This window comes from Medicago sativa, chromosome 6, assembly GCF_051527215.1.
Source record: "Medicago sativa cultivar Bolivia chromosome 6, Bolivia_mono, whole genome shotgun sequence".
NCBI lineage: Eukaryota > Viridiplantae > Streptophyta > Magnoliopsida > Fabales > Fabaceae > Medicago > Medicago sativa.
The window spans coordinates 79,046,751-79,073,448 of record NC_140754.1 but is presented as its reverse complement, the minus strand read 5'-3'; the positions used below and the strand labels follow the sequence as shown (position 1 = coordinate 79,073,448).

The 26,698-nt window shown below is 34.2% G+C and overlaps 2 protein-coding genes across 2 annotated transcripts; both read left to right on the top strand.

The window, feature by feature from the left end:
* Positions 1 to 3,390: 3,390 nt before the first annotated feature.
* On the top strand, positions 3,391 to 4,820 carry LOC146917119 (uncharacterized). The gene is made up of 2 exons (XM_085721825.1): positions 3,391 to 4,639; positions 4,762 to 4,820. The coding sequence occupies exons 1-2, from the start codon at positions 3,391 to 3,393 to the stop codon at positions 4,818 to 4,820; spliced, it is 1,308 nt and encodes a 435-aa protein (XP_085577951.1).
* A 5,524-nt stretch (positions 4,821 to 10,344) lies between these two features.
* Positions 10,345 to 13,839, top strand: LOC146917118 (uncharacterized). The gene is made up of 4 exons (XM_085718910.1): positions 10,345 to 10,635; positions 11,163 to 11,809; positions 11,921 to 12,019; positions 13,395 to 13,839. The coding sequence occupies exons 1-3, from the start codon at positions 10,533 to 10,535 to the stop codon at positions 12,011 to 12,013; spliced, it is 843 nt and encodes a 280-aa protein (XP_085575036.1). The 5' UTR covers positions 10,345 to 10,532; the 3' UTR covers positions 12,014 to 12,019; positions 13,395 to 13,839.
* Positions 13,840 to 26,698: the final 12,859 nt, after the last annotated feature.

The window sequence follows — 26,698 nt, the reverse complement described above, 5'->3', positions numbered from 1 at the left end:
AGATTCTAAAATAGTCTATCAATGCTAAAATTAATTATTTTCATATAGGAACTGATATGACACTAAGTAAATACTTATAATGATTAATATGATAATAAGTAAGTATATTGAGGAAGGAACTAATATGATAATATTAACAAAATATTATAACATAAAGAACTATTTTGATTGTTCTAAAAAAACTATTTTGATTAAGATGATGCACAATCATGAACTATTTCAAAATTTTGATATATTTAGAGATTATTATTGATACTCATTACATATTTAGATATCAAAATGACTATTATCAAAAATGAAAATTGGCGCCGTGAGGGCATATTTTAAAGAATATATATATATATATATATATATATATATATATTTTTATAGAAATCGATATATTTTTAGACAAAAAAGAAATTGATATATTTATGACTTTGACCTAAGTTTATTCAAAACTTTCTAGTTTTGACGTATTGTTCTTAAAAATTTATTTCTTCTGTCTAAAAAAATAATATCCCAAATTATAAATCCTTACAATAACAATGAAACATTAATATCAAAGAATCAATTTAATATTTTGTTTTTTACTTCTTAAAAATGAATATTATAATAATTTATAAAATTAATATTCTTTTGACCATCATAAATAATAATGTTTATATTTAATTCTTTAACGTATTTTTGCTTTTGTATTTTATAAATTATTAAAATGTGTATTAACTCTATATAATATTTTTTGACAAAAAACTCTATAACTTTTATGTGTGTTAAGCCTTAAAATCCCTCGTCACAGAATTTAGTGATGGAAAAATTAGAGAGAGATTTCACGTTTTTTCTCTCTAAATTTGCCTCAATTCTTAGAGAAAATGAATCTTAATAATTTAAAGTTCGACCAAAACAAAAGCAAAGATCATTTAAATTGTTTCATCCAATGACATAAGTAAAACTCTTTAATTCTCACCAGATTAATACTTGTTGAAAAATAGCAGAAAAAAGGATGAGAGAGAATCTAGAGAGAGAGGGAGTGGGGAAAAATGGGTCAATGGGGGCAAATAGGGAAACAGAGAGAGGGTCTGCGCCGGTCCATGTTGGGGTGGCGACGGCCAACACCAAAAGACAGGGCTATTTCAAACACTTAGATTCCATTTCTATTTCTTTCTTCTTTACCAACTTTCCTGAGGATATGTTGCAGACTGAACTTTATAAGCTCTTTGGAACTTTTGGTATGGTGGGAGAAGTGTTCATTCCAAAGAAGAGAGACAAATGGGATAGGAGGTTTGGCTTCGTAAAATTCAAGGAGGTTTCTGATGTGGGAAGATTGGAGGAAGATCTGAAAGAGGTGTGGTGGGGCAATATCAAGTTGAAGGTTAATATAGCTAGGTTCAGTAGGGAGGAGAAGGGGGAGGTTGTGAGGAGGAGCGATGGTGGGGGAGTGCCGTCGAGAAGGTTAGAGGCGGAGGTGAGGGATGGTGTGTCATACCGTAATGTGGCTGCAGGGGGGTCGCAAGGTGCGGTGGCAGTAGGAGGGAGGAGTACATCTTTGGAGGTGGAACCTTGTGAGGATATGCTAGGCCTGCTGAATGGGAGTTATGTGGGCTTTTTACATGTATACAGAGAAGCTGTGCTGCTACAACATTGTTTGAATATGGAGGGTTGTGGCGATATTAAGGTCTCTGCTATGGGGGGGAAAATGGTGCTACTTCAACCTTTGGTGGCAGGAGGAGTTGAGAGAGCCAAGGTAGATCATCAGCCTTGGTGGTCAAGTGTTTTTCAAGAGGTGAGAAGATGGACTCCAAACTTAGTGGCCAGAAGAAGGAAGGTTTGGCTCAGATTTTTTGGGTTGCCTCTTCATGTGTGGGAGGAATCAACCTTTAAAAAACTGGGTGATTTATTTGGAGATTTTCTAGATTTTGATGATGCCACTGTGGAGAGAAGCAGATTTGATTTTGCAAGGATTTTAGTTTCAACAGATAGGGGGACTTTGATCAATGAATATGTGAATTTGAAGGTTGTTGGCTCGATGTTTAAGCTAGCTGTGTTTGAGGAGGGTGGCTTTCCGCCGGTTGACAGGGCGGAGGACATCGGATTGTGGGAGGAGCAGGCTTCCGGCGAGTCTGCAGCAGATGGGGTGGTAGGGATGGAGTTGGAGGCCTCATCTATGGAAGGTGATGATAATCCTATAGGTGGGGTCAGTCCTAGGTATGCTCTACCCAATGCTGTGAGGGGACAAGAGGAAGGTCAGAAAAGTGTTTTCTTGGGGTCTATAGGGAAAGGTACTTTTTTGGGGGAGAGTTCTTCTCAAAGAAAGGCAGGGAGTGGACATGTGGCAGGCTGTAGGGATGTAGGGGAGGCTGGTTTGAAACATGTGACAAAGGATGGGAAGGGACCACAAAATGATGAAACTATTGAGGGGGGCCACGTAAAGCTGAAGGCGGCAGACAAAGGAAAGCTTCCTTTGGAAGTTTTTGTTGCGTTGGACTCTGGGTCAGTTAATGGGGCCCAGTTAAATAGACCCGAATTAAGCTTTGAGGAACATGCTGGAGCGGATATGGTATGTGGGTCGGAGCGGTTAGAGGATCCGGTTTTGGGCCACTCAAATGGACATTTGCATATTGGGCCTCAGGAGGAGTCACAAGTGGCTGAAACTCAAGAAGCTGTTCTAATGGAAAGGGGTGTGTGGAGTAATAAACACACAAGATTTAGTCCTGAAGATAATGATATTTCAGAATTCAGTGATTCTCTAGAGGATCACGTTGAAAAGCAAGAGAAAATATTGAGGGCAAAAATTATTAGAAGTTACAAAAAGAAACAGGCTAAAGGGGTTGCTAATCCTTCACTTCCTCCTATGGTGAATCGTAAATCGCATAGGCATAGGGAGCATAAGGGGCGCGACTGGTGCAGTCTGAATGAACGTAGTTTGGTGGGTGAGGATGTAGCAGGATGGGGTGAGATGGAGGTGAACTCGGGGAGGGCAGTCAGTGAAAAGGTGGGAAGAGGATATAGTGATGAAGATATTGGTATTTCTATCTTGTCTCCAAGAAGGACAGTGGCTCAAAAGTCTTCGGGTTTGCGTAATATTATGGAGGAGCAACGAAAGGAAAAAGAGGAGTCTTTAAGGCTTGATGAAGATAGGGATCCAGTCAAAGTCTTTGAAGCTTCAAAATTGTTTGGAATTCAGAATGTGGCGGGGTTCGACTTCACGATGGCGGAAGGTGTATCTACGAGGTTAATTCGTTCCGAACAAACTGATCAAAAGAACAAGGTGATAAGGGAGCAGATTAGAGGTGATCAATGATAGTTGCATCTTTTAATGTGCGAGGATTGGGAGGGCGGTTGAAGAAGAATAAAATCAAACAATTGATCCGGCATCATAATGTGGATTTTTTGGCAATTCAAGAAACAAAAATGGAGTCGATCTCCAAGATGTTTTGTGCTTCTCTTTGGGGGAACGACGATTTTGATTGGGCTTTTCTTCCTTCAGAAGGAAATAGTGGAGGGATTCTGTCAATTTGGAGGAAGTCTAGGGCTACTTTGTATTATACTTTTACGGGCGAAGGCTTTGTTGGTGTTTGTCTAGACTGGGGCATTAATAGACAAAAATGTATCATAATTAATATTTATTCGAAGTGTGATTTGGCCGGTAAAAAGAGGTTGTGGGATAGATTGATTTTGGCTAGGAGAAACTTGGGCGGTGGGGCTTGGTGCATTTTGGGAGACTTTAATGCGGTTGGAGAAGGTGAGGAAAGGAGGGGTGTAAATGAAGAGGCTTCCGGTGCTCATGTTGTTGAAATGGCACTTTATAAGGCGTTTAGGAGGGATATTGATTTGGAGGACAAAAAGGTGGTAGGGAGGCGCTTTACTTGGTACCACTCGAATGGTATCTCTATGAGTCGGATTGACCGGGTTCTTATTTCCGAAGAGTGGAATCGTGCTTGGGGAGAATCGACTTTATGGGTTCTCCCTAGAGATGTGTCGGATCATTGTCCCTTGGTGTTAAAGGTGGGAGGTTGGGATTGGGGGCCAAAACCTTTTCGTTTTAATAACTATTGGCTCGAGAATAGGAGGTTTAAGCCCCTAGTGGAGGAAGTTTGGAGGAATCAAAATCTTGGGGGTTGGATGGGGTTTATCTTGAAGGAAAAACTTAAAAACCTCAAGATCCGTTTGAAGGGGTGGAATAAAGAAGAGTATGGTGGGATGGAAGAGAGAGTTTGTATTTTGGTGGAAGAGATTGCGGAGTTGGATGATAGGGGTGAGGATGGTCTTTTGAGCGAGATGGAAGTGCAACTTAGGAAGGATAAATTTGGAAACCTTTGGAGACTCTTGCGGGCAAAAGACTCTCTTATGGTCCAACGGTCGAGATCGAGGTGGTTAAAGGAGGGGGACGCTAATAATAAGTTTTTCCATAATTGTGTTAAGGGGAGGGCAAGTCGGAATCATGTCTCGGCTCTTCGAGTGAATGGGGGGTGGGTGCAATCACCTAGTGAGATAAGAAGGGAGGTGGTTAACTATTTTACAAAGCATGTGTCGTCGGATAGATGGGAGCGGCCTACGCTTGATGGAGTTCCTTTTGATAGGGTGTCCGATGAGGAGAATGCGGGTCTAATTGCGCCTTTTGTTGAGGAGGAAATTGATTGGGTAATTAAAGAGAGCGATGGTACCAAAAGTCCGGGTCCGGATGGCTTTAATTTTGCTTTCTTTAAAGACTTTTGGTACTTGGTTAAAGGGGAGGTTAGGATTTTGTTTGACCAATTTCATGCTAATGAAGTCTTACCTAAGGGGCTTTTGTCTTATTTTGTGGCATTAATCCCAAAGGTAGCCTCTCCGATGGAGCTTAAGGATTTTAGGCCAATTTCTTTGCTTGGTAGCCTTTATAAGATAATTTCGAAGGTGTTGGCTAAAAGATTGGCCGGTGTTATGAACTCTATCATTTCGAATACGCAATCGGCTTTTGTGAAAGGTAGAAACTTGGTGGATGGGGTTTTGGTTATTAATGAGGTGGTTGATTGGGCTAAGAAGTCAAATCAAGAGGTGTTGATTCTTAAAGTGGATTTCGAGAAGGCCTATGATTCGGTGGAGTGGAGTTTTTTGGTGTATATGATGAAGAGAGTAGGTTTGGAGCGTAAGTGGATTGCTTGGATGGAAGCGTGTGTGTGTGGTGGTAGTATGTCGGTTCTTGTTAATGGTAGCCCAACGGAGGAGATTGATATTCATAGAGGCCTAAAACAAGGATACCCTTTAGCTCCTTTTCTTTTCTTGTTGGTGGCCGAAGGTTTTAGTGGATTGATGAGGAATGTGGTGAGACTTAATTTGTTCGAGGGTGTGCGCTTCAATACGGAGGGGTTGATTTTATCCCATCTTCAATATGCGGATGATACCATTTGTGTGGGTAAGGCAACGGTGGACAATTTATGGGTGATCAAGGCGCTTTTAAGGGGCTTCGAAATGGCTTCCGGGTTAAAGGTGAACTTTTTCAAAAGTTGTTTAATTGGTATTAATGTTGCTCGTGATTTTATGGATATGGCTTGTCATTTTTTGAATTGTAATGAAGGCACTATCCCCTTCAAGTATTTAGGCCTTCCGGTTGGTGCAAAACCGAAGACTCTTTTGACTTGGGAGCCGCTCTTGGATCATGTCACTACTCGGTTGAATTCTTGGGGTAATAAGTTCATTAGTTTTGGAGGTAGAATTGTCCTTTTGAATTCCGTGATTAATGCTATCCCTATCTTTTATCTTTCCTTTATGAAAATGCCCGGCAAAGTGTGGAAGAAGTTGGTGAAAATTCAAAGGGATTTTCTTTGGGGAGGGGTGTCGGGTGGTCGGAAGATCTCTTGGGTGAAGTGGAGTTCGGTGTGTCAACCAAAGGATAAGGGTGGTCTAGGGGTGAGGGATATTAGGTTGGTTAATGAGAGTTTGTTGGCCAAGTGGAGGTGGCGTTTATTGAATGGGGACAATATGCTTTGGAAGGAGGTTCTTATGGAAAAATATGGTAACAATATTGGCGACTTGGTCGAAGGCGTTGGTGGTGTGAGGGACTCTTTATCTTCAAGGTGGTGGAAGGATATTGAGAATATCGAGGGTGGTAGAGGTTGGTTTATTGAAGAAGTGGAGAGAAGAGTTCGTAATGGGGAGAACTCGAAGTTTTGGTATGCTAAGTGGAGGGGGAGTGTTCCTTTCCGGGATAAATATCCGAGACTCTTTGTGATGTCCAATCAAAAAGAGTCTTCGGTGGCGGAGATTTGGAGGTTGAATGGGGGGGTTAGGGAGTGGGAGTTCTCTTGGCGTCGGAGGTTTTTTGTGTGGGAGGAAGATATGCTTGCTAATTTGATGGGGGATTTGGAGAGTCACGTGTGGAATCCGGGGGTTGATAGTTGGCATTGGAAGCTTGAAGAGGATGGTTTGTTTTCGGTGAAGTCTATGTACAAGAAATTGGAGGCTACGTCTACCTTAGAGGACAATTGGGGGGTGGAGGAAAAGAGAGTGTTCCACCAATTATGGAAGAGTTCGGCACCGTCAAAGGTGCTTGCTTTCTCTTGGAAGTTGTTGCTTAATCGTATCCCAACACGTGTTAACCTTAGTAGAAGAAATGCCCTTCCTCCGGATGTCAACATGAGGTGTGTGTTGTGTGATAGGGACAACGAGACGACGAATCATCTCTTCATGCATTGTGGGGTAGCAAGAGGGGTTTGGATGGATATTCTTCGTTGGATAGAGAAAATGTTCATTATCCCTCCCAATTTATTTGTGCATTGGGCGTGTTGGAATGCGGGGTCTCCGAATAAGAAAATCAAACGAGGCCTTCGGATTATTTGGCATGCTACGATTTGGGTTATTTGGAAGGCTAGGAATGATAAGATTTTTAATGACAAGGTAACGGAGGTGTTGGAGTTGGTTGAGGATATAAAAGTTTTGTCTTGGCGGTGGTGTCTTACTCGTCTTAAGTGCCCCGTTTTTCTCTTCTATGAATGGTGTTGGGATCCTTTGGAGTGTCTTAAGAGATAGGCTTGTTGTTTTTATTGTTGTGGTTCCTGGTGGGTTGGCGGTTACGGGGTTGGATGCTTTGCTGGTTTTGCCTTCTGTTTGTTCGATGGCGTTTGGTGTTGTTTGTTTGGAGGTTGCCTGCGGTCTAGTGGGTGGCTCAGCTGTTCTGCTTTGAGTTCAGGGTGTGCTGCTGTTTTGTGTTTCGGCTGGGGTTGGCTTTGGGGCTTTGGCACTTGGTTTTTTCCTTTCTCTTTGGCTGAGCTTTGAGGCGTACAGGAGGCAGTTGCAGCAGCTGGTTTGGACATTGCCTTCTTTGGTTCTGCTGCAGGTGTTTTTCGCGGCTGCCCCTATGGTGGTTCCTATTTCGTGTTGACGCAGGGGTATTCTTGTGATCCGTCATTTGTATAATCTTGCGTCAATTCTTTTTGGGCTGGATTTTTTGTTTTTGGGTGGTTTTTAAAGGGGTTTTTGTTCGAGCCTGGTGATTGTATGGCAACCGATTTCCCCTTATTTGTATTTTTTTCTCCACCCGAGCTTGTTAGTGCTTCTCGCACGGGCTCGTCGGTTAATAATATTTGCCGTTTCAAAAAAAAAAAGTAAAACTCTTTAATTTAACCTAAATTTTTTTATTTTTTATACTCCCTCTGTTTCAAAATGAGTGTCGTTTTATATTGTTACACACATATTAAGAAATGCAATAATGTTGTCTATAGAAATGACATTTTTACTAAAATAGCCTTGTTAACTATTGGTGCATTTTCCATCATTATAAATTAAAGTAAAATGTGATACTTTGGAAGTAGTGTGCATAGTAATAATTAAGGGGTACTATTGGAAAAAGTAATTAATAGTGCATTGGAAACTGAAAACGACATTCATTTTGAAACAATTTTTTTTGCTAAAACGACACTCATTTTAAAATGGAGGGAGTATATGTATTGTGTATATAGATACTTTTGCAACAAGTGTCCCAGTTACTTTTCTTTTGTTAAAAATTTCTTTTTAGTTTTTTTTTACAGAAGTGTCACACTCGTTATTTCATTTCATTCGAATCAAAAGAAATATTATAAATAAATGGAGAATAATAGTAATTTTACTAAATTAAATTTATTAAACATTGATGTGTTCATCATTATCTTAAATAGTATTAAGTAAATGATAAGAGTAATATGCACACTATATTAATGTTTGTTTTGTATTTTTAAGATAAAATTTTCATTTGTTAGTTCTTTTTAACAATGTCTGTCCTTATAACACTTATTAGCATGACCTTGTTGTTGTCGTCGTCATTGCTATTGTTGTCATCGCCATCATCATTAGGTAATCTAAAAGATGTATATTGAATCAGGAGTTTATAATACATTTTTGTGCGAAGAAAAGTGTTCTAGTATTAATATTGATTAGGATAATAACATGAACTATAACTTTAAATATCAAGAGAAAATTGTATTGATTTTATATATTTTTTATTCAATTTATTATTTTTTTATTATATATTACTATTGGCTCTTGTAACTTTGAATATTTGTGAAAAATTAAAAGTTTATTTGAAACCATATAAGACCACGAAGTCATTTAAAAGTCAATGATTTTTTACTATATAATTTAGAATCTAAACTACAAAAGTCTTGATTATAAAAATCTTTTATTTCCAAAAAAAAAAAAAAATTTACGTTATCAAGAGCCCGTTTGGTGGTTACGACAAGATACAAGATATGATAATTATGTCATATCGTGTCACAAATTGGTGTATGTTGAGATAATAAGATCTGAAAAGTTAATCCTTAAACTTATCTTATATTGCTTCTTTGGTTAAAACTCTTATGTTGAACATGAGATGGGTTAGAAATCAGTAGGACAATATAAGAAAATCAAATTGTATAATTTGAACATTTTTTAAATGACTAGACTAGAAAATCAATATTTTTTAAATGACTAGACTAAAAAAAAAGGTTCGTTGGAATCTCCCTCCTGAAGGCTATATTAAGATCAATGTAGACGGTTCTTCTTTTGGAAATCCTGGTAATGCAGGTTTTGGAGGTCTCTTGAGAAACGATACGGGAATTTGGATTCAAGGATTTTCTGGTTCTTGTGGTAGAGCGTCTAATTTACTAGCTGAACTTTCAGCTATTTGGAAAGGACTTCAACTAGCATGGGACCTTGGGTATCGATCTATCATCATAGAATCTGACTCTCGGACAACTTTGGATCTTATTGAGGATACTAATCAGAATGACTTTCATCCTCATGCAAACTTGCTTTCTCTCATTAGGAAGCTCTCTTCTCTTCCTTGGATGGTCTCCTTTAATCATACTTTGAGAGAGGGCAATGAATGTGCTGACTGGTTGGCCAAGTTTGGTGCTATGAATGTTGATTCTTTGAAGATATGGATGTCTCCTCCTCCTCAGCTAAATATCTCTCTGTTTGCGGATGCCTCTGGGATATTTAGACAGCGAATTGCTTAGCTTTTTTTTAATTTTCCCCTTGATCAAAAAAAAAAAAAGAATCATCTCTACGTACCTTTTCGTCATCTTTTCATTACAATTAGCCACTTTTCGACTCTCACACCATCTCACTAATGAACACATATTTTAGAAAATGAAAAAATAGAAAATTGTTTTATAAAGTAAACTATGAAATCATTTTCCCTATTTATCATCCCAAAAATTTGAAAATAATTGAATAGGATGACAAATGGTCAAACATGAGTTAATTAGAAATTTGAACACTTTCCTCATAGTGAAAATATTTTAACAAATTTAACCCTCTTCTATAATCACATTTTTTATATTTTCAACAATGTCCGCATTTGAAAAATTATCTTGTGGTTAGGTTATTAAGTTTGGTGGGAATTGGATATCTCTGCGCAACTAAGACCAATCCCTCATGTCGAGTAAAAATTACAATGGACGACAAAATTTTCCGTCAAAAAATTTAGGTTTTGTTTGGTAAGAAATAACAGATAGCCGATAAGCTATCTTACATCGGATGAACTTATAACATATCACTTATAAACTAGCTTACAATTGATAGCGAATAAGATAACTGATTGAATTTGCATGTTTGATAAAATTAGTGGTTGCAATAACTTATAAATATGAAATGACAAAAAAAAAATACATTTAATTAATATTTATTTTTTTCAATTAAAGATCGTAAGACTAAACTTAAAATAAAAAGTGATAAGCTATAAGCTACTTGAATTAGCTTATCCCAAACCACTATATGCTCATAAAAATAAGTTATAAACTCATGAGAAAGTGATTGTTTTCAATCAAGTCATTATAAGATAAAAAACATACCTTACCAAACAGACCCTTAACAATTTTAAGTTAACATTGCTATTGAAACCTCAATATTTTTGGGTAGGTCCCAAAGTTTGAATATTTGAAATTGAAAGAGTGAAAATGACCCAAACAAACAACAAAATCTCACCTTTTACACGCGCCTAGTATCATATACTATCATACATATATTCAAAACACAATAGTGCCAAAACCATTTCAATTAACATTTTGTTTCTTCTTTGAACATTTTTGAGTTCAAAATTTGTACCTTTTCTTCAAATCATGCCTTCAGGTCCTAAGAAGAGAAGAGCTGCTAGGAACAAGAAGCAAAAGGAAAACATCAACATCAACATCAACCTCTCATCAACTAACAATCCTATTCAAGGTACCTAATTTTTGTTTAGTACATGTTTGGATTCATTTTTGTGCATAAGTGATTACTGACATTTAAAATTGATTCTGACATGTTTGATTGAACATTAACGGTAGAATTGATTACAGTTTTAAGCCGTTATTTGTAGCTTTTGCATTCAAGTCTCAAATTTGTTGTTCAATTTAATTTCAAGTGATTGCGTCTCAAACACAAACATTGCATTGAAGTCAATTTAATTCAAATCAATTAATTCAAAATCAATTTTTACTTGCATTAAACACACAACTTTATAAACACATGTGCAGGTGTAATTGTCAATTAATCATGTATGGTCCTTTTCAATTATATATTGTGTCAGATTCAGATTTTTATCAAGTTTTGTTTTTTACCATAATTTTTGGTCTATTTGGTCAATTTGGGTTGATGGGTATATGTTAATAGTGCTTGCTTTGTATTATTTTTATTGGGAAATTTGGTTTATGTTGATTAGATTGGTTTTAGTTGATGATAGTTTGATTGATTCTACGAAAAAATGTTAGGAAATGATGATTTGAGGTCCAAAAATGAGAAAGGAAGTGATGGCGGAGAGTATAATTCACACACATCAGCTGCTCGACCAATTGCTTATGAAGTCATGTCTGTGGAAGAATTGAGTGGAAAAGAGGATTGTCTTGCTATGGTGGAGAGAGATTTGAAATCTAAGGATGGTTATGAGAGAGAAAATGGAAGGTTTGAGCATATTGAAACTGCGAAGGAATCCTGTCTTGAGAGTGGGAACCGTGGTGGTATTTCAAATGGCAAGTCCCTAGCTGAGAAGAACTCAAAGGATGATGAGTTTGTTAAATCAGATGATTCTTTACCTTCCAATGTGCCTGCGGTTAAAATAAATTTACCAGATGAACGTGAAGAGACCGACGGTAAATCAGCTGCCGAAGATTCTATTAATTCAGGTAACACCACGGCTTCTGTGTCTGCGGTAGAAAAGGGCAACACTCAAAGTGTATTTCTAGAGAATTCAGTAGCCCCTCTTCAAGAAGTGATTGATCTTGCTGGGAAGATGAATGAGGATAGTGTATATCCCTCAACAGATGAGAATGCTAAAACATCAAGTTTGGAGGAGCCTAAATTCACTAATGGTGTAGTACATACTAAGAATTCTGAGACTCCAAAATCCTCCAAAAATCAGGTTTGGCATTTACTATTGTATACATGTTTCATTACATAATCAGATTTGTCTTTTGTTTGTTTGTTTAAAATTCATTTTGATTATATTTTTCTTTGTTGATATGATATTCAGCCTTCAGTAAGCTTGGCTCCAAATTTGGTGAAAAAGACTTCATGGTTGAGTTGCTGTGGAATGTTTGAAGTTCTGTCAGGTTCAAATAGATAATTTCAGGTTTGATCTCTTATGTTATTCTACTGTGCAAATTCATATTTGTTGGGACTCTTTCAACGTAAAAAGTTGTTCTTGCTGTGCTCATTGCTCACCTCCTATATTCCTGCTTGTGGTTGTCTTAATTGCTTACCATGTTACATAATTTCTCTATTTCTGACTTTTCATTATTTTTAAATTATTAGAGTTGTTTGGTGGTGTTTCCATTACTCTACTTGGTGCATAGGTCTCTGAACCAATTTTTTTAGTCAGTAGTCACAAATACTTTGTGCATTTTGTTTTGGATTGTTTTCAGATTCTTTCCGTTCCAGTCTTTCAGTGTTCCACTCAGCAATACTGGGGACGGATTTTTAACAGCGATACACTCTTTTTCAATATTGTCACGGGATATTGCATCTTGGAAGACATTGAGTAAGCTTGATGAATTCAAAGGACATGTCGACAGTACAGATAACTTTCATTGTTGTGTGTGACTACTTATTTCTCAAAACATAATTGACAATGTGTTTGACAGCTGTCCTATGAGAAGCAAATGCAATGCATACTGAGTACATTTCATTTCTATGCCAATAATGTTTCCATGAGGATTGCAAAACGTAGTATAAGTTGAGCATCTGTATCACCAGAATGTTCTGCAGATATCATGGGAATATTATTGAGAAAGTATAGAGGGGGGCATTTTTTCAATATGTATTGATTGGTTCTGCTCCTAAAGGAATTACTTACTGTGATGACACATATTGCGAATCGTGTATGGAGGAATGAATAGTCACACAATAAGGAAAGCGGTCCTTATTTTCGATATTTCCTTCGAATTCATTAAGCTTACTCAGGGTCTTCAAAAATTCCATTTCTCGTGATAAAGTTTGAAGAGTAGTTTATGGTGTTAGATATCAATATGCAGGTGCTTTTATAGTGGCTGTATTTTTTCATTTTAATCACTATCTAATTTTCCTCAGTGGAGTCGTGAAGGGTATGAATGAATAAGAAAACACTCCATTGTTTTGGAACTGAATATGCTAAATTTGCATGGCAATTTGCAATCCTTACAGTCTTGGTGCATTTTTATCATAAGATTAGGCAATTAGTTTCTGTTTGGTTTTAAACACAGTTTTTAAAGAGGAGATCACTATAAATCAATTTGAGCCTGAAGCACTTGAATCAATTTGATCCTATATTCAAATGCATTCATGGTTAGTTAAGATCTTACTTCATAGTCCTATGTGTTGTATCAATAATTGATTTTTTAAGTTGCAATATTCTTTATGATAATGCTTATTTTGAGATTTTTTGTATGGTCTATCACGGTATCAGTGTACGTTTTGACATTGTAAATTGTGTTACGGTTGACAATATCCGGTTTCTACTTTTCTTGCAGAAATACAAGCTGAGGATCTCAACTAAAATGTCAAAACGGAAAATTGTACCCCATGAGACACTTTTCACTGATGCAAATTTTTCTTGCTTCTACTGAATTCCTGAAATCTTGCTTGAGACGTCTCAAATGCTCATTTTGATGTAGAGTGTCTAGCTTAAGAGTTTCCAAAATATAACGGGCAATCAGTCCCAAGTATATGATCATATAAGGTTTGTTTACATTACTCTAGGGGAAGTTTATTGGAGTTATTGTGTTGACAACAATTTAGAGCTCAATCCTTGAGTATGTCAAACTACATTGTTGGTTCTGTGATTTAGATCAATATGCCCATTGAATTGAAATACTTGTATGGTCTAGGAACTTTCATGAGTAATTTTCTTATACATAAACTAGTTACAACTATGTTGACAGTGCCCTTTGAATTGAATGAAATTTATGAATCTACACTTCATAAAGAAGATTACTTTATCATAGTACCTCATTATGAATTTATGAGAAGGCAACTTAGTTACTCACTAATGAGTTTTGGGATGCATAGAAGTGGGAGTGTTGGAGATTCGAACCATTCCCACCCTAGTAGTCCATTCTATCCATGCATTAAATAGATTTTACTTTTACAAAATGAATTCAGGGTAGAAGGGTTTATACTTATCTAACTTGTTATTTTTTAATGTGTGGACAAATCTTAAATGGACAAAAACTAGGGATGAAGAGAGTGGTATATTTAATTTGTGCATGGACTGCGTTCCTGATGACCTAAAAGTATATTTAATTTTGCATACATGACCTTTGTATTGAAAAAGTTTGGATTATATGTTGCATGAATACAATTAAGGGTATGTTTGGATTGAGGCATTTGGAAAAATAGGAAAGGGAGATAATTTTCATTTTAACTTTAACTTAGAGTTATATAAAGTTTATGAAAGGTATTAATTTTTTTGAAAGAATGAAAGGTATTAATATATTCTGAAAAAAATATGGTTTCTTTTAAAAGTAAATATCATACCTACCACATGTTCCAAAGCTTTTTATACTTTCGATGCATTACAACTACAATGTTTATCCGGAAAATTCTTTTTGGTTCTTTATATTAAATATTTTGAAATATGTGGGGTATTGTTGTATCTTTGAGTTATTTGAGTACAATATTGTTTTGATTTTTTGAAAGGATATATACACGTACACCTTATGTTTATTTGACAAAGTCCTCTCAGTTTGTTGATCACATTCCGTCCTTAATTTTCTCTTATAAAAAAACGGTAATGCCAATATATTCCTTGCGATCAGCACAAACTCATTGAAGAAAAACAATAACAGTCATAAAAAAAGAACAACATGCACACATACAAAAGGACATAACCTCTCTCTTCTCAGACCAAGTTTCTCTCCTTCAAAATAAGAGTTCCCGGCTTACACCATTGTCATATTCTTTACAAATTCGAGTTGTTGTGTCACCTCCTATATTATTCACAGTACCAAATAGGACTTGTTGAGTGGCGGGATAATTTGTGCGCTTATGAGCGGAACAATTCTTTATGGACAATGACTATGTCACTCCTCAGGTACGTGTAATCGGTTGTTGTTTTGCATGTATGCAGCAACAAATATACCTCACCTTCCCACCAAGAGAAACAACGTCCTTCCCTATTTTCAATCATTTTGCTTTCATCCATGTCATATGTGAGTAGCATACAATTAAACTATATTATAATTTTTTATAATTAGCAGGAACCAATTGCCCAATGATATTTGATGGACATAGTGGGAAGGTCAAAAACCAAAATGCAAAATCTTTTCATTTAAACATCTCACATTCAAAGTCTTTTTTCTTTTTTTGAGAATTGAGAGGCATGTACAAAATCATTATGTAGTGCATTTAAAATAAATGCATAATGAATGTATATTCTAAGTACATCAACAATAGAAAGTAGGTATAATTCAATAAGATAAAGACAACATTGCCTGTGCTGTTGGTTTCTGTTTAGCAGCTGGAGTTCGTTGGTTTTTGGAGCTGCTACTGTGTGGACAGCTTGCCCGTGTGCCTTTTAGGTGTGCTGCTGCTGTTCTGGTTTGTTGGAGCAGTTGATTTTTTGGTGTAGTGGCCATTTATCTTTGTTTAGTAGCTTCTGTTGTTTTGATAGCGCTTTGTCATGCTGTTTTTCTAATTCCTATCAGTCCTTGGAATTAGATTTTAGGGGGTTTTTTATTGAGTTGGTGTTTAGGTGTTGTAAGGTCCTTTGTTTTTAGGCCTTGCTTGTACTCCTTTTCCTCCTATTGCGGGCTAAGTGCGTCTTGCGCTCGCCTTGCTTAATAAAATATGCTGTTTCAAAAAAAAAAAAATGAAAAAAGAATGGAAGTACCTAAAATTTTCAACGTCTTGCATAATTTTCTTTATGCTCATTTCTTGTCCCTGTATTTGGTAGGTTCTTTTGGTGTGCTATGTCTACCTTGTCCTAACTTCATCTACCTGTCATTAACTTTAAATGGTTTTGTTGATTTTAATGTCGACAATCACTTAGCTCAGCTATTGTTAACAAGCATTGTTACCATAATAACTTATGCTTTTCAATTTTATCTTGATGATTTGCAGTTTGTAGATGCATTTTTTTGGATTTTTATTATATAATGGCACTCAAAATTATTATATTTGCAATGATATGGTTATATGGATATTGTAGAGATAATCATATTGCATGTGTTCTTAAGCTTGTGTCATTGAAAATTGCTGCACACTGTAATCCATTGTTTCTATTATTTTCAAGTGGAATGAATTTTTGGGGTTGATATATGTCATAATTCAATTCAATTCATGTACACGATGAAATAAATCTCACGATAGAGATCTGGTTATTTTGGTGATATTTGCATAACTCGACGAGTCTATTTAATGGTAATACTTGCATAACTTGACGAGTGTGTCTAAAAAGGTCTAGTGGCGCAGCTTGTTGTCTGCTTGCCTCCTATTCATGTGTAAGTAATATTGATTGGAAGAATATCCTTATTTTAGTTCAAAAAAAAATAATTATTGGTTAAAATGTCATCTAGGAATAATTGAAGCAAACATGTATAGCTTTTGTGGCGTATGCTGATTTCCATATCGTTCCACGCACGATTCAAGATTTCTAAGCCTACAAATATATTGATAATTCCTATCCCAAACTATAGTGAAACGAGTAAAAGCCATACTTTGACTTGAACACCCCTATTAGGCATAAGGAAGGATTAGTTCATCAACACAAAAATCTTTTAGATTGTGAGTAATTAACCCTATAAATTAAACAATATTTGTTACCAGTTTAGTAGTCGCAAGCAAAAAAATGGCATTTCATTAGTGCGATGTAAATTGAATTGAATCTCTTTTGATTCATTTCCATGTTATAAATGAATTAGAAGAGACTCAATCCAGTTTATATTGCAGTATTGAAATTGCCATTTTTTTTGTTTGCCACTATTAAATGGGTAACAAGCATTGTTTAAGTTATAGTGTTAATTACTCACAATCCAAAATATTTTCGTGTAAAGGAACTTATCCTTCCTTATGCCTAATAGGGGTGTTCAAATCCAAGTTGGGGCTTCATGAGACTCTTTTCAACTATGCAAGTTTTTCTTGCTTCTATTGAATTCCTGAAATCTTGCTTGAGACGTCTCAAAAGCTAAAACAAATAAACGATAGATTTCACAATCCATTTGTTATTATTGGAACCAAGAGATTTTACCGTGTGGATCTTGACAAAGTGCCTGAAGGTAATATCATTATTTCTCAAGTGGAAATTCAAAAAATTAAAATTACGAAATTGTTCCTTTCATGAATCAAACTCGTTTTCTTTTATAGTCCAGCTTTAGAGAGACGTGGAGGTTTAAAGATGTTTGAAGAGTTTAAACTAAAATTGTCAAGGGAAATAATTTATTGCCTCCAACACATTCAAATTGTGTTAGATGTTACCCGGTGGGAAGATTGTTATGTCCACTATTTTGGTTGAGGATCATTCAAGTGATGTAGAGTTAGCAACTTTTCTTGGACATGAGGTATTTCATCGTTTTTGCTTTCTCTAGCTCTGGTTTTTAATGGTTGAAAAGAAAGAAAGAAAAAAAAACGTTTTTTTTAGTTTATTATATTGTTCTAAATCGTGGCGTACTTGCAATTAGATTATGAATCTTGACATTGTAGATAAATAGGCTTTGAGGCCGATTTAGCCTATTTAAAAGTAAATAAAATTGAGTATTTAATATAAAATAGGCCTGTAAATAGGCTTTCAGACCAGTTCAGACTTTTAAACAGGTCAGGCCAAGCCAAAAAAATAGGCCTATGAAAGGCCATAGGCCAGACTTAGGCTTGCTAAAATTTTCGTAGGCCAGGCAGGGGCGGATCTAGACATTTCATATTAGTGTGGCAAATTTTTTAAAGAAACTATAATACAAATTATACTAAAAATAATATATAACTTTGTTTGATGCAAATTACAATGAAAATCGTCTATATTCAAGCTAGTCATACAAATTAAACCAATTCTTGTTAAATCGACGTCTTGTTCCACCAAAATCAGACCAAGGATAAACAAAGTTGCTAGGAGGTTGATGACGACGAATTTTCAAGTAAGCTTTACGTACCACATCTTGGATGTCAGGATGATAGCTTGAAATTGGAGGCCTAATTCCTGGATCTGTTTCCAACAATTCATAATCAACAAATTTAATACCCTCATTGGTCGAGTTGGGAGCAATATCCGTGTTCGATGCTTGACTAGTCGAAGAACTAGCTTTGTCAATTATTTAAACAAGCAATTTTGAACTTTAATTCTCAATTATTTACGTTTGAATCAAAACATATATTAAATCAAGAGTATCTCATAAACAAAGTGACTCAATGTCTCAATGTTAGAATTTTGTGTTAAATTCATTCATTGCATAACAACAGAAAATCTCCAATTCAAACCCTTAAAAAAAACCCCAATTCTCAATTCACAATTCTAAAACCCTAAAAAAAGAAATTGTAGAATGAATGAGAAAGTAGAGAATCAATTGACTATTTTACTTACCTTGGCTTAGAATGAATGTGTGTTTTCCCTAACTTCAGGTGCCTTTTGTCATGCATATAAAAAAAAAAAAAAAATTGGGCTAGACTTCCACCGTAAGTCAAAATCGAGTGCAGTGCTTAACTTCCACCGTTCCTTCTGCTTTGTTTCGATATTTAAATCAGAATATTAGTTTTGAGTGAAAACACAAAAGAAATCGTTTTTGATTTCCCAACCATCCATAATATTAAGTTGTTCTCAATCATAATGTTAGTTGCTCTCAATTGGTCTATGTTTTCATTACTGAACATCGCTTCCTTGGTCACAAAAAGGTTATCATCGCAGAATTTTTTTATCTCTTTTCTTGTGAAAAATATTATTCTTTTAAAGATAATACATTAATTAGGAACCTGCTAAGTTTCTTGATTGTTCATTGTTAGTTTTCATAGCAGAAAATGGGTTTGTCGCATAGCCTGAACACTTTTACATTTACAAATAATCAAGAAAATGGGTTTCTTGTTTATTTGTAAAAAAAAATAAAAAAATTATTGGTTGATTTTAAGGGTGACATGTATGTGAAGTTTCACCTAAGAATTTCTCTCAAAGCACGTTCCATCCTTAATCTTCTCTTATGAAGGAAAAAAAAAAACCGTAGCGCCAGTATATTTACCCTTAATAACACAAGGGATACACAAACTCACTCGTAGAGGAAAAACAACAAAATGCACACATGCAAAAGGGACTTCTCTCTTCTCAAACCAATTTTCTCTCTTCCAAAGTAAGAGTTGTCGAGTATGTTCTTTACAAATTCGAGTTGTTTTGTCACATTAAGTATTTAGTCGGTTGTTATTTTGCAGATTTTGTATGTATTGATTTCAGAAGATGTTGATCGAGAGTTGTACTGGTGGAAAAATTATACAACAATGTTAAAGACAGATAGGTTTTCTTGACCTCTCTTTTGTTTATTTGATATACTTATGTTAATCTATTGATTATTATTTCAAAATAACTTTATAGCAATTTATACTACAAAATTCAAACAAATAACAAACATTTTAATCACCTCTTTAAGCATTTTTTGTTATCTCTCCTTTTGTTTCTTCATCCTCTATCATGCATTTATGCCACATATAAAGGTAATAATAATATCTTATTCTTGAGGGGCTACGTACATAAGAGAAAATGAAATCATTTTCAATGACATTGACAACTGATGTAGAAAATAAAAGCATGAACGAATAGACCCTCACATTCCCACCAAGAGAAACAACCTTCTTTTTTTTTCCTTTCCTATTTTCAATCGTTTTGCGTTCATTCTATGTCATATATTTTTTTAGGGCAATCTATGTCATAGGGGAGTAGCCTACAACTAAAATATATTATAATTAGCAGTAATGTATTGCCCTATGATATTTGTTGGACATAGTAAGAATGTCAAAAGCAACAACAACACAAAACCATAAATTAATAATATAATATATATGGGGGAGGGGTGGGTAAAAATCATAAATTACGACAAAACTTGAAACTACATACACAAAACCATAAAGTAAACAAATCTTAATGCTTGTGTATCTTCATACAAGAACTACTACAAAATTATAATCATTCAATCTAAGTCACAAATTATGACAAAACTTGAAACAACAAACACAAAACCAGAAAGCAAACTGATTTTAATGCATGTGTCTCTTCATACAAGAAATATTATAACATCATAATCTTCTCATCTAAGTAGGAATACATAAGTAAATATATGAATCCAAACATGCTCTATAAAGTGTTTACATAATGAATTAGTCTTATGTTTAAATAATAATAAATAGAATTGTCTTATTTTGTCAAGAAATTAAGTGATTAATACAATTTACATGTGCGGTTAATTATGTTAAATAGACGAATACTTAATATAACCAGGTCAAGGTGTCAATATAACAAGTTGTTGTCACTCATTAACCACCTTTTAAACACAATTAACTACAATATTCAAGCGTTCAAATATATGTTTCCATTAATCATCCAATTCATATTCAAATATATATATGATTTTTAGGGGGTCAAATTTATATGATGTTCATTAACCACGGTTTATGTTCAAACATACATGATTTTTAAGTGTTCAAATTTACATCATATTTCGTTAACTATTATTTATGTTCAAATATACACTTGAAATTCATTGTTAATATGACGTTTAAAATCGTCGTTAATTGTATCTAGTGTATGATTATTGAGTTGTGATACCTTATTATATTCCTCAACATCCACTTAACCATATTAACCATATAATGGAATATTTGAATTGTGTTGAACTCCTAATTTGTTGTAGAATTTGATGTCAAAATATCATTTCTCTAACAAAAAAGGGAAGAAAATTTAATAGACAACCATTTGGTGAAACGAACAAGAATGGCGTATATTCTGCGAAGGACTAACACATACATGACACTCTAACAATGACACATGACACCAATGCCTAATATGTTGTGGTTCTTGATCTTGTACCAAAAGTGACACTGTATACCAAGTACACAATAACTTTCTCTTATGAAGTTCCATAATCTCATGCTCGCTGAGATAGCCCAGAAGCATGTGTCACAATATGGTTGCATCATTATCAAACTCAACTCAACATCACCTACAACAGTGGTCACCAATAATTTATAAATATTACATGTTATCTGTCTTTCTCTAATAACAGTCAAGGCACCCTTGTTGACCTTTATAATATCCTTATCTTCATCAGACATACAACATAAACCATTTTCCTGAGAGTACCTAGAGAAATCAAGTTATTTCTTAATTCTGAAATATATCTAACCATCGTCCTTGGAAATTTTAATTTGTCTCATTTAGGTGATAGTATATGCTTTATCATCAGCCAAATAAATAATGAATATTTGCGTGGATTCTTGATAGTACATGCCTTACCATCACTCAGATAAATAAATACAAAATTATCTGACTTGAATGTAGGTGATAGTACATGATTTATCATCAATTTGTGCCACACTTGCAAATCTAGATGATCCCTGCTTTCTGTTTGGACAATCCCTCTTCCAATGCCCAGTCTATTTGCAAACAAAGCTCTGAGCAGTTTATTAGTTCACACTATTGTTAATCCCCATACCAATTGTTAGAACAACCAATAACAGATAATTAAAGTAAACAAAAGTAAAATACATTAGACATGATTGATCTTTGTTAACGTTGTTAAAACAATGGATCCTACCACTACGACTATAGAGAAACTATAGTTTCAATTGTATTTATGTGATGAATTAGGGTTTTAGTGTTATAAGCAATATATATATAATACACGAACATAACATTTTAAGAAAGTTCAAAACTAATATTTTCTTCCTGGCTGTAGGATCACAATAACCTTTAGCTCCAATCAAGTCAAGTGTCCCTTTATCATTCACATTTTTTGGATTTAAGTCATGTTGAATAATCTCTTCGTTCACGACAGAGCGCACCACCTGCCAAGTGTGGTTCTCTATTTTGGCATTCTCGGAACCATCATGTAGTATAAAGTCTTATTAAACCATCGTTCTCTTCAGCTTTCATATCCCAAATTTCAAACGATAATTTTTGATAAATGGTAGGATTTAAGATACATCGTTTTCACAACCATAACCTTGTTATTGTGTTTAAAGCTAACAATAGCTTCCGTCCGCAACATTATGGTTAAGGGTGGAAGTGATTGTTGGCCTTAAACATAATAACAAGGCTATGGTTGCGAAAACAATCTCTCTTAAATCATACATTGATTACATTTATCAGAAGTTGTCATTTCGAAGTATGGGATATGAAAGCTGAGCAAGAGGATGGTGTTTTGATGAGACTTTATACTACGGTGAAGGTTTCTTGCAATGTAGAAGCGGTGAACCACACTTGACAACTTGGACCCTCTGTTGTGAATGGGGATATTCTTTAACAATTAAATCCAGAAAAACTTGAATGTTAAAGGGACACTTAACTATATTGAAGTTAAAGGTTATTGTGATCCTTCTACAAGGTGGAAAAATGTTAGTTTTTAGCTTTCTATAAATTTTCTATTGTGTTTTTTCCTCTTTTTTTTTTCTTCTTGTGATTATTTGTTTTTGTGTTGATGAACAACAAATTATGAGGGCTTTGTTGTCATTTTGATATACAGTGTCTTAGCTTAAGAGTTTTCAAAATATAATGGGCAATCAGGTCCATCTACATCATCATATTAGGTTTTTTATACATTATTATGATCATACTAGACTCTAACCCGTGCGATGCACGGGTTTTGTATATAAATATCATATTGATTGTACATACAATACTATGCTATGAAACGACTAAAAAAAACAACAAAAAAATGCAAAAATTACACTAATTTAAGTTATTAACTTTATTTTCTTACCAAATAATATTACCGAATTGTGTTTTTCGAATTTCTTTTTCCTCAATCTTCATATTCGATTACAGTCATGTTAAAAGAACAAATAAAATAAACAAATTGAAAATAATAAACATGTTTGAAAAGTCAGAGAAAGCAAAATAATGTTATAATCTAGTGTAGTGATTTTTGCAAATAAAAAGTCAGAATAAATAACTTCAAGTAATATAATATATGAGAAACAAATAGGCTGACAAAATTACACTATAAAGTAAAGTTTCTAATGATAAAATTATCATCAGAATCAATCAAATTAACAACAATTTTAAAAATGCAACTTTAACATCGTAACACATAGTAAACATACACCAAGAAACTGATCCTAATCGCAAGGGCCGTTAAATCTATAAAATTGAAAAGAAAAATGAACTTTTATGTGGTAACTGAAAGAAGAAGAAATATGAAAAATGAACTTTTATGTGGTAAACGACAGACGACGACAACAACAACAACAACAACAACAACAATAATAATGAAAAAAACACAGCTATCAATAAAGGAACAGTTAAGAATGAAAAAAATTGCTATCAGAAAAGGAACTGCTAAATAAGTGTAGGATACGAAATTAGGGTAGCCGAGTTTGCATGGAAATTATGGTATTCTGTTTGTAAACGTATTAAATAAGTGTACAACAACTTATAAAAAAAAAAGTCTACAGAAACAATAGATATATACAAGCGATTACACAACATGATAGGAATGAAAAACTCACCAATGAGGAGAAATATTAGGGATTGCTGCATTTTAGAGGGAATTTGTTAGGTTAAATTGGTGTGCTGCATCCTTATTTATTAATTTTATTAGGTCTGTAGCAACTTAACCTAATAATTTCCCTCTAAAATGCTGCATTAGGTTAGCAACAATTTAACCTAACAAATTCCATCTAAAATGCAGCTCACCAATTTAACCTAACAAATTCTTTCTAAAATGCAGCAATCCATAATATTTCTCCTCACCGATGAGCTTTTCATTCCTATCCTGTTGTGTCATTGTTTGTATATATCTATTGTTTCTGTAGACTTTTTTTTTTGACAAGTTGTTGTACACTTATTTAATACGTTTACAAACAGAATTGTATATATCTATTGTTTATGTAGACTTTTTTTTTTGACAAGTTGTTGTACACTTAACCTAGAAAATTCCCTCCAAATGATCCGCATTAATTGCTAAGTGCTAACCCTAATTATGTATTTCCTTCCAACACTTCTTCAATTTGAAATTCAAAATTTATTTTTAGGAACCATGGACTGCATTAAATTACATCTATTGCTATATCCCTTGGAAAATACACAACTCTTCTATTATTAAATTCTATGATATATGCAGATATGATATGTATTTGGTTGGAAAAATATATTATTACTTTTAGTAAATATCAAAGTGTAATTATTCTTTTAAGAGATGTACGTGTAATTTAGAAATTCTATTAATTGAAGTGACTTTGTTTTTTATGTTAAGTAGAAATTTAAAACAATTATTACAAGTCAATTTTTGATCTTTAACTATAAAATTAATAAATAAAATTGACTCGTGCAACAATATAATAGTATTGTATCTTTTTTATCTTTTTTCTTTATATTTTAAAAAAAAAAATGAGAAGATAATGGCCCAATAATATATTGTGATAAAATAAAATAACAGTCTTTAATTGATTACTTTTTCAAAACTAAAATGTAAAATTTGATAAGATTCAAGTGTCATTGAAGGACATAGTAAGACAAATTTGATTGTAATATTGTATCTCTAATAATCTTATTTGCGTTTATTGATCGACCCATGATCTTACTGGTTAAAGATTATATTTGCGTTTATTGATCGACTCATGATCTTACGGGTTAAAGATTATTCATTGGTCTCTATTATAATCGACAAGACCCGGCGTCGCACGGGTAAAAGTCTAGTTTTAGATGGAATTTGTTAGGTTAAATTGTTGTTAACCTAATGCAGCATTTTAGAGGGAAATTATTAGGTTAAGTTGCTGCAGACCTAATAAAATTAATAAATAATAAGGATTAGGTTTTTTTACATTACTATAGGGAAGGTTGTTGGTGTTCATGTGTTGACAACAATTTAGAGCTCAATCTTGAGCATGACAAACTAACATTGTTAGTTATGTGATTTAGATCAATACGCCCTTTGAATTGAAATATAGTTGTATGGCCTAGGAACTTTTCATAAGTAAATTTCTTATACATAAAATAGTTACAACTATGTTGGCAATGCCCTTTGAATTAAATAAAATTTATGAATGTGCGATTTATAAAGGAGATTAATTTATCTTAGCACCTGCCGGTACCATGAATATTGAATAACATACGGTGCAATCATTTCAAGATATGTTTCACTTCAAATGTATTTTACCCTTTATTATCTCTTTTTTTTTAGAAGTTCTCGTTGTAGTCTTTCTATTCATACTTGTAAGCTTTTAAAACTCTTTTTGTTTTTTGCAAGTGAAGATTTTTTAGCTTATTTTGATTTAGAATTGTTTATGATATAAACATTGGTGCAAATTGGGATATACACTAAGTGTGAAAATGTGTTGCTTCCCAATGTAGTGGCAATGTGGTATAATTCCATAATTGTGAATTTCTGAAAAGGTAACTAAGTGGTGAGTTTTGAAATGTGTAGAAGTGGAGTGTTGGATGTTCGAACCATTTCCTCCCTACTAGTCCATTCCATCCATGCACTAAATAAATTTTATTTTTACAAAATGAATTAAGGGTAGAAGGGCTTGTACTTATCTAACTATATTATATTTTGATATGTGTGCACAAATCTTAAATGGACAAAAAACTAGGGACGAAGTGAGTAATATATTCCATTATAAAATCCACTACAAGAATTTTGGTTTTTACTGGCGGAAATAATCCCTCAGTAATGCCAAAAATCCCTCAGTAAAGTGTATTACTGGCGGATTTTTGACGAAATGAGTCCCTCAGTAATATGAGCGTCAGTAATGTTACTGGCGGAATTTTCCCTCAGTAATGGAGAGGTAGTTCTGACAAAGCATTACTGAGGGATTATTCCGCCAGTAATTACTGACGGATTTGAATCCGTCAGTAATTACTGGTGGAATAATCCCTCAGTAATGCTTTGTCAGAACTACCTCTCCATTACTGAGGGAAAATTCCGCCAGTAATGTTTATACAGATCTGCATTACTGACGGAAATTTCAGCCAGTAATGTACTTCTCACTTTTTTCTTTATTCCTTTCCACTTTTTAATTTTTATTAAAGAAATAAAATTTATTAAACACAAAGAAATTAATGAAATAAATTTTTAATTTAATAAGACACAAATTAATTAAACAACGTGTATTATCATAATATTCGTACAAAACGATAAATATATCAATAATATTTGTACAATCTAAAAACTAACATAATAAACTAATTATCATAATATTCAGGAAAATTCGATCTTGATCTCCCTCCTAACTCAAAATCCTTGAAAATCCTTCAACTCTTCTTGAGTATTAGATTCCTCAATCTTCTTGAGTATTAGATTCCTCAATCTTTCAGCATACTGCGATGACTCGGACTCGTCCAACGAGTCATCAGCACTTTCACTGCCAACTATGGAGGAAGATGGAGAGATCTTCGGTAAGGAAGTAATCCTCACAGTTCCACCATACCTCCACACACCAATTCCACCAGATAGTTTCCATTCATAATATCCTTTCAAACATAGAATGCAGTCCACAACTTTATTTGATGATCCTCCCTGCATTTTCAAGTTCCAAAACGCCATTTATTAACATAAGCTTGTATAACTAGTGTCATTTATTAACATCAAGAACACATCACCTAAATAATATTAAATCAACTACACCAATGTTCAGAAACTGTCAGTTATATGCA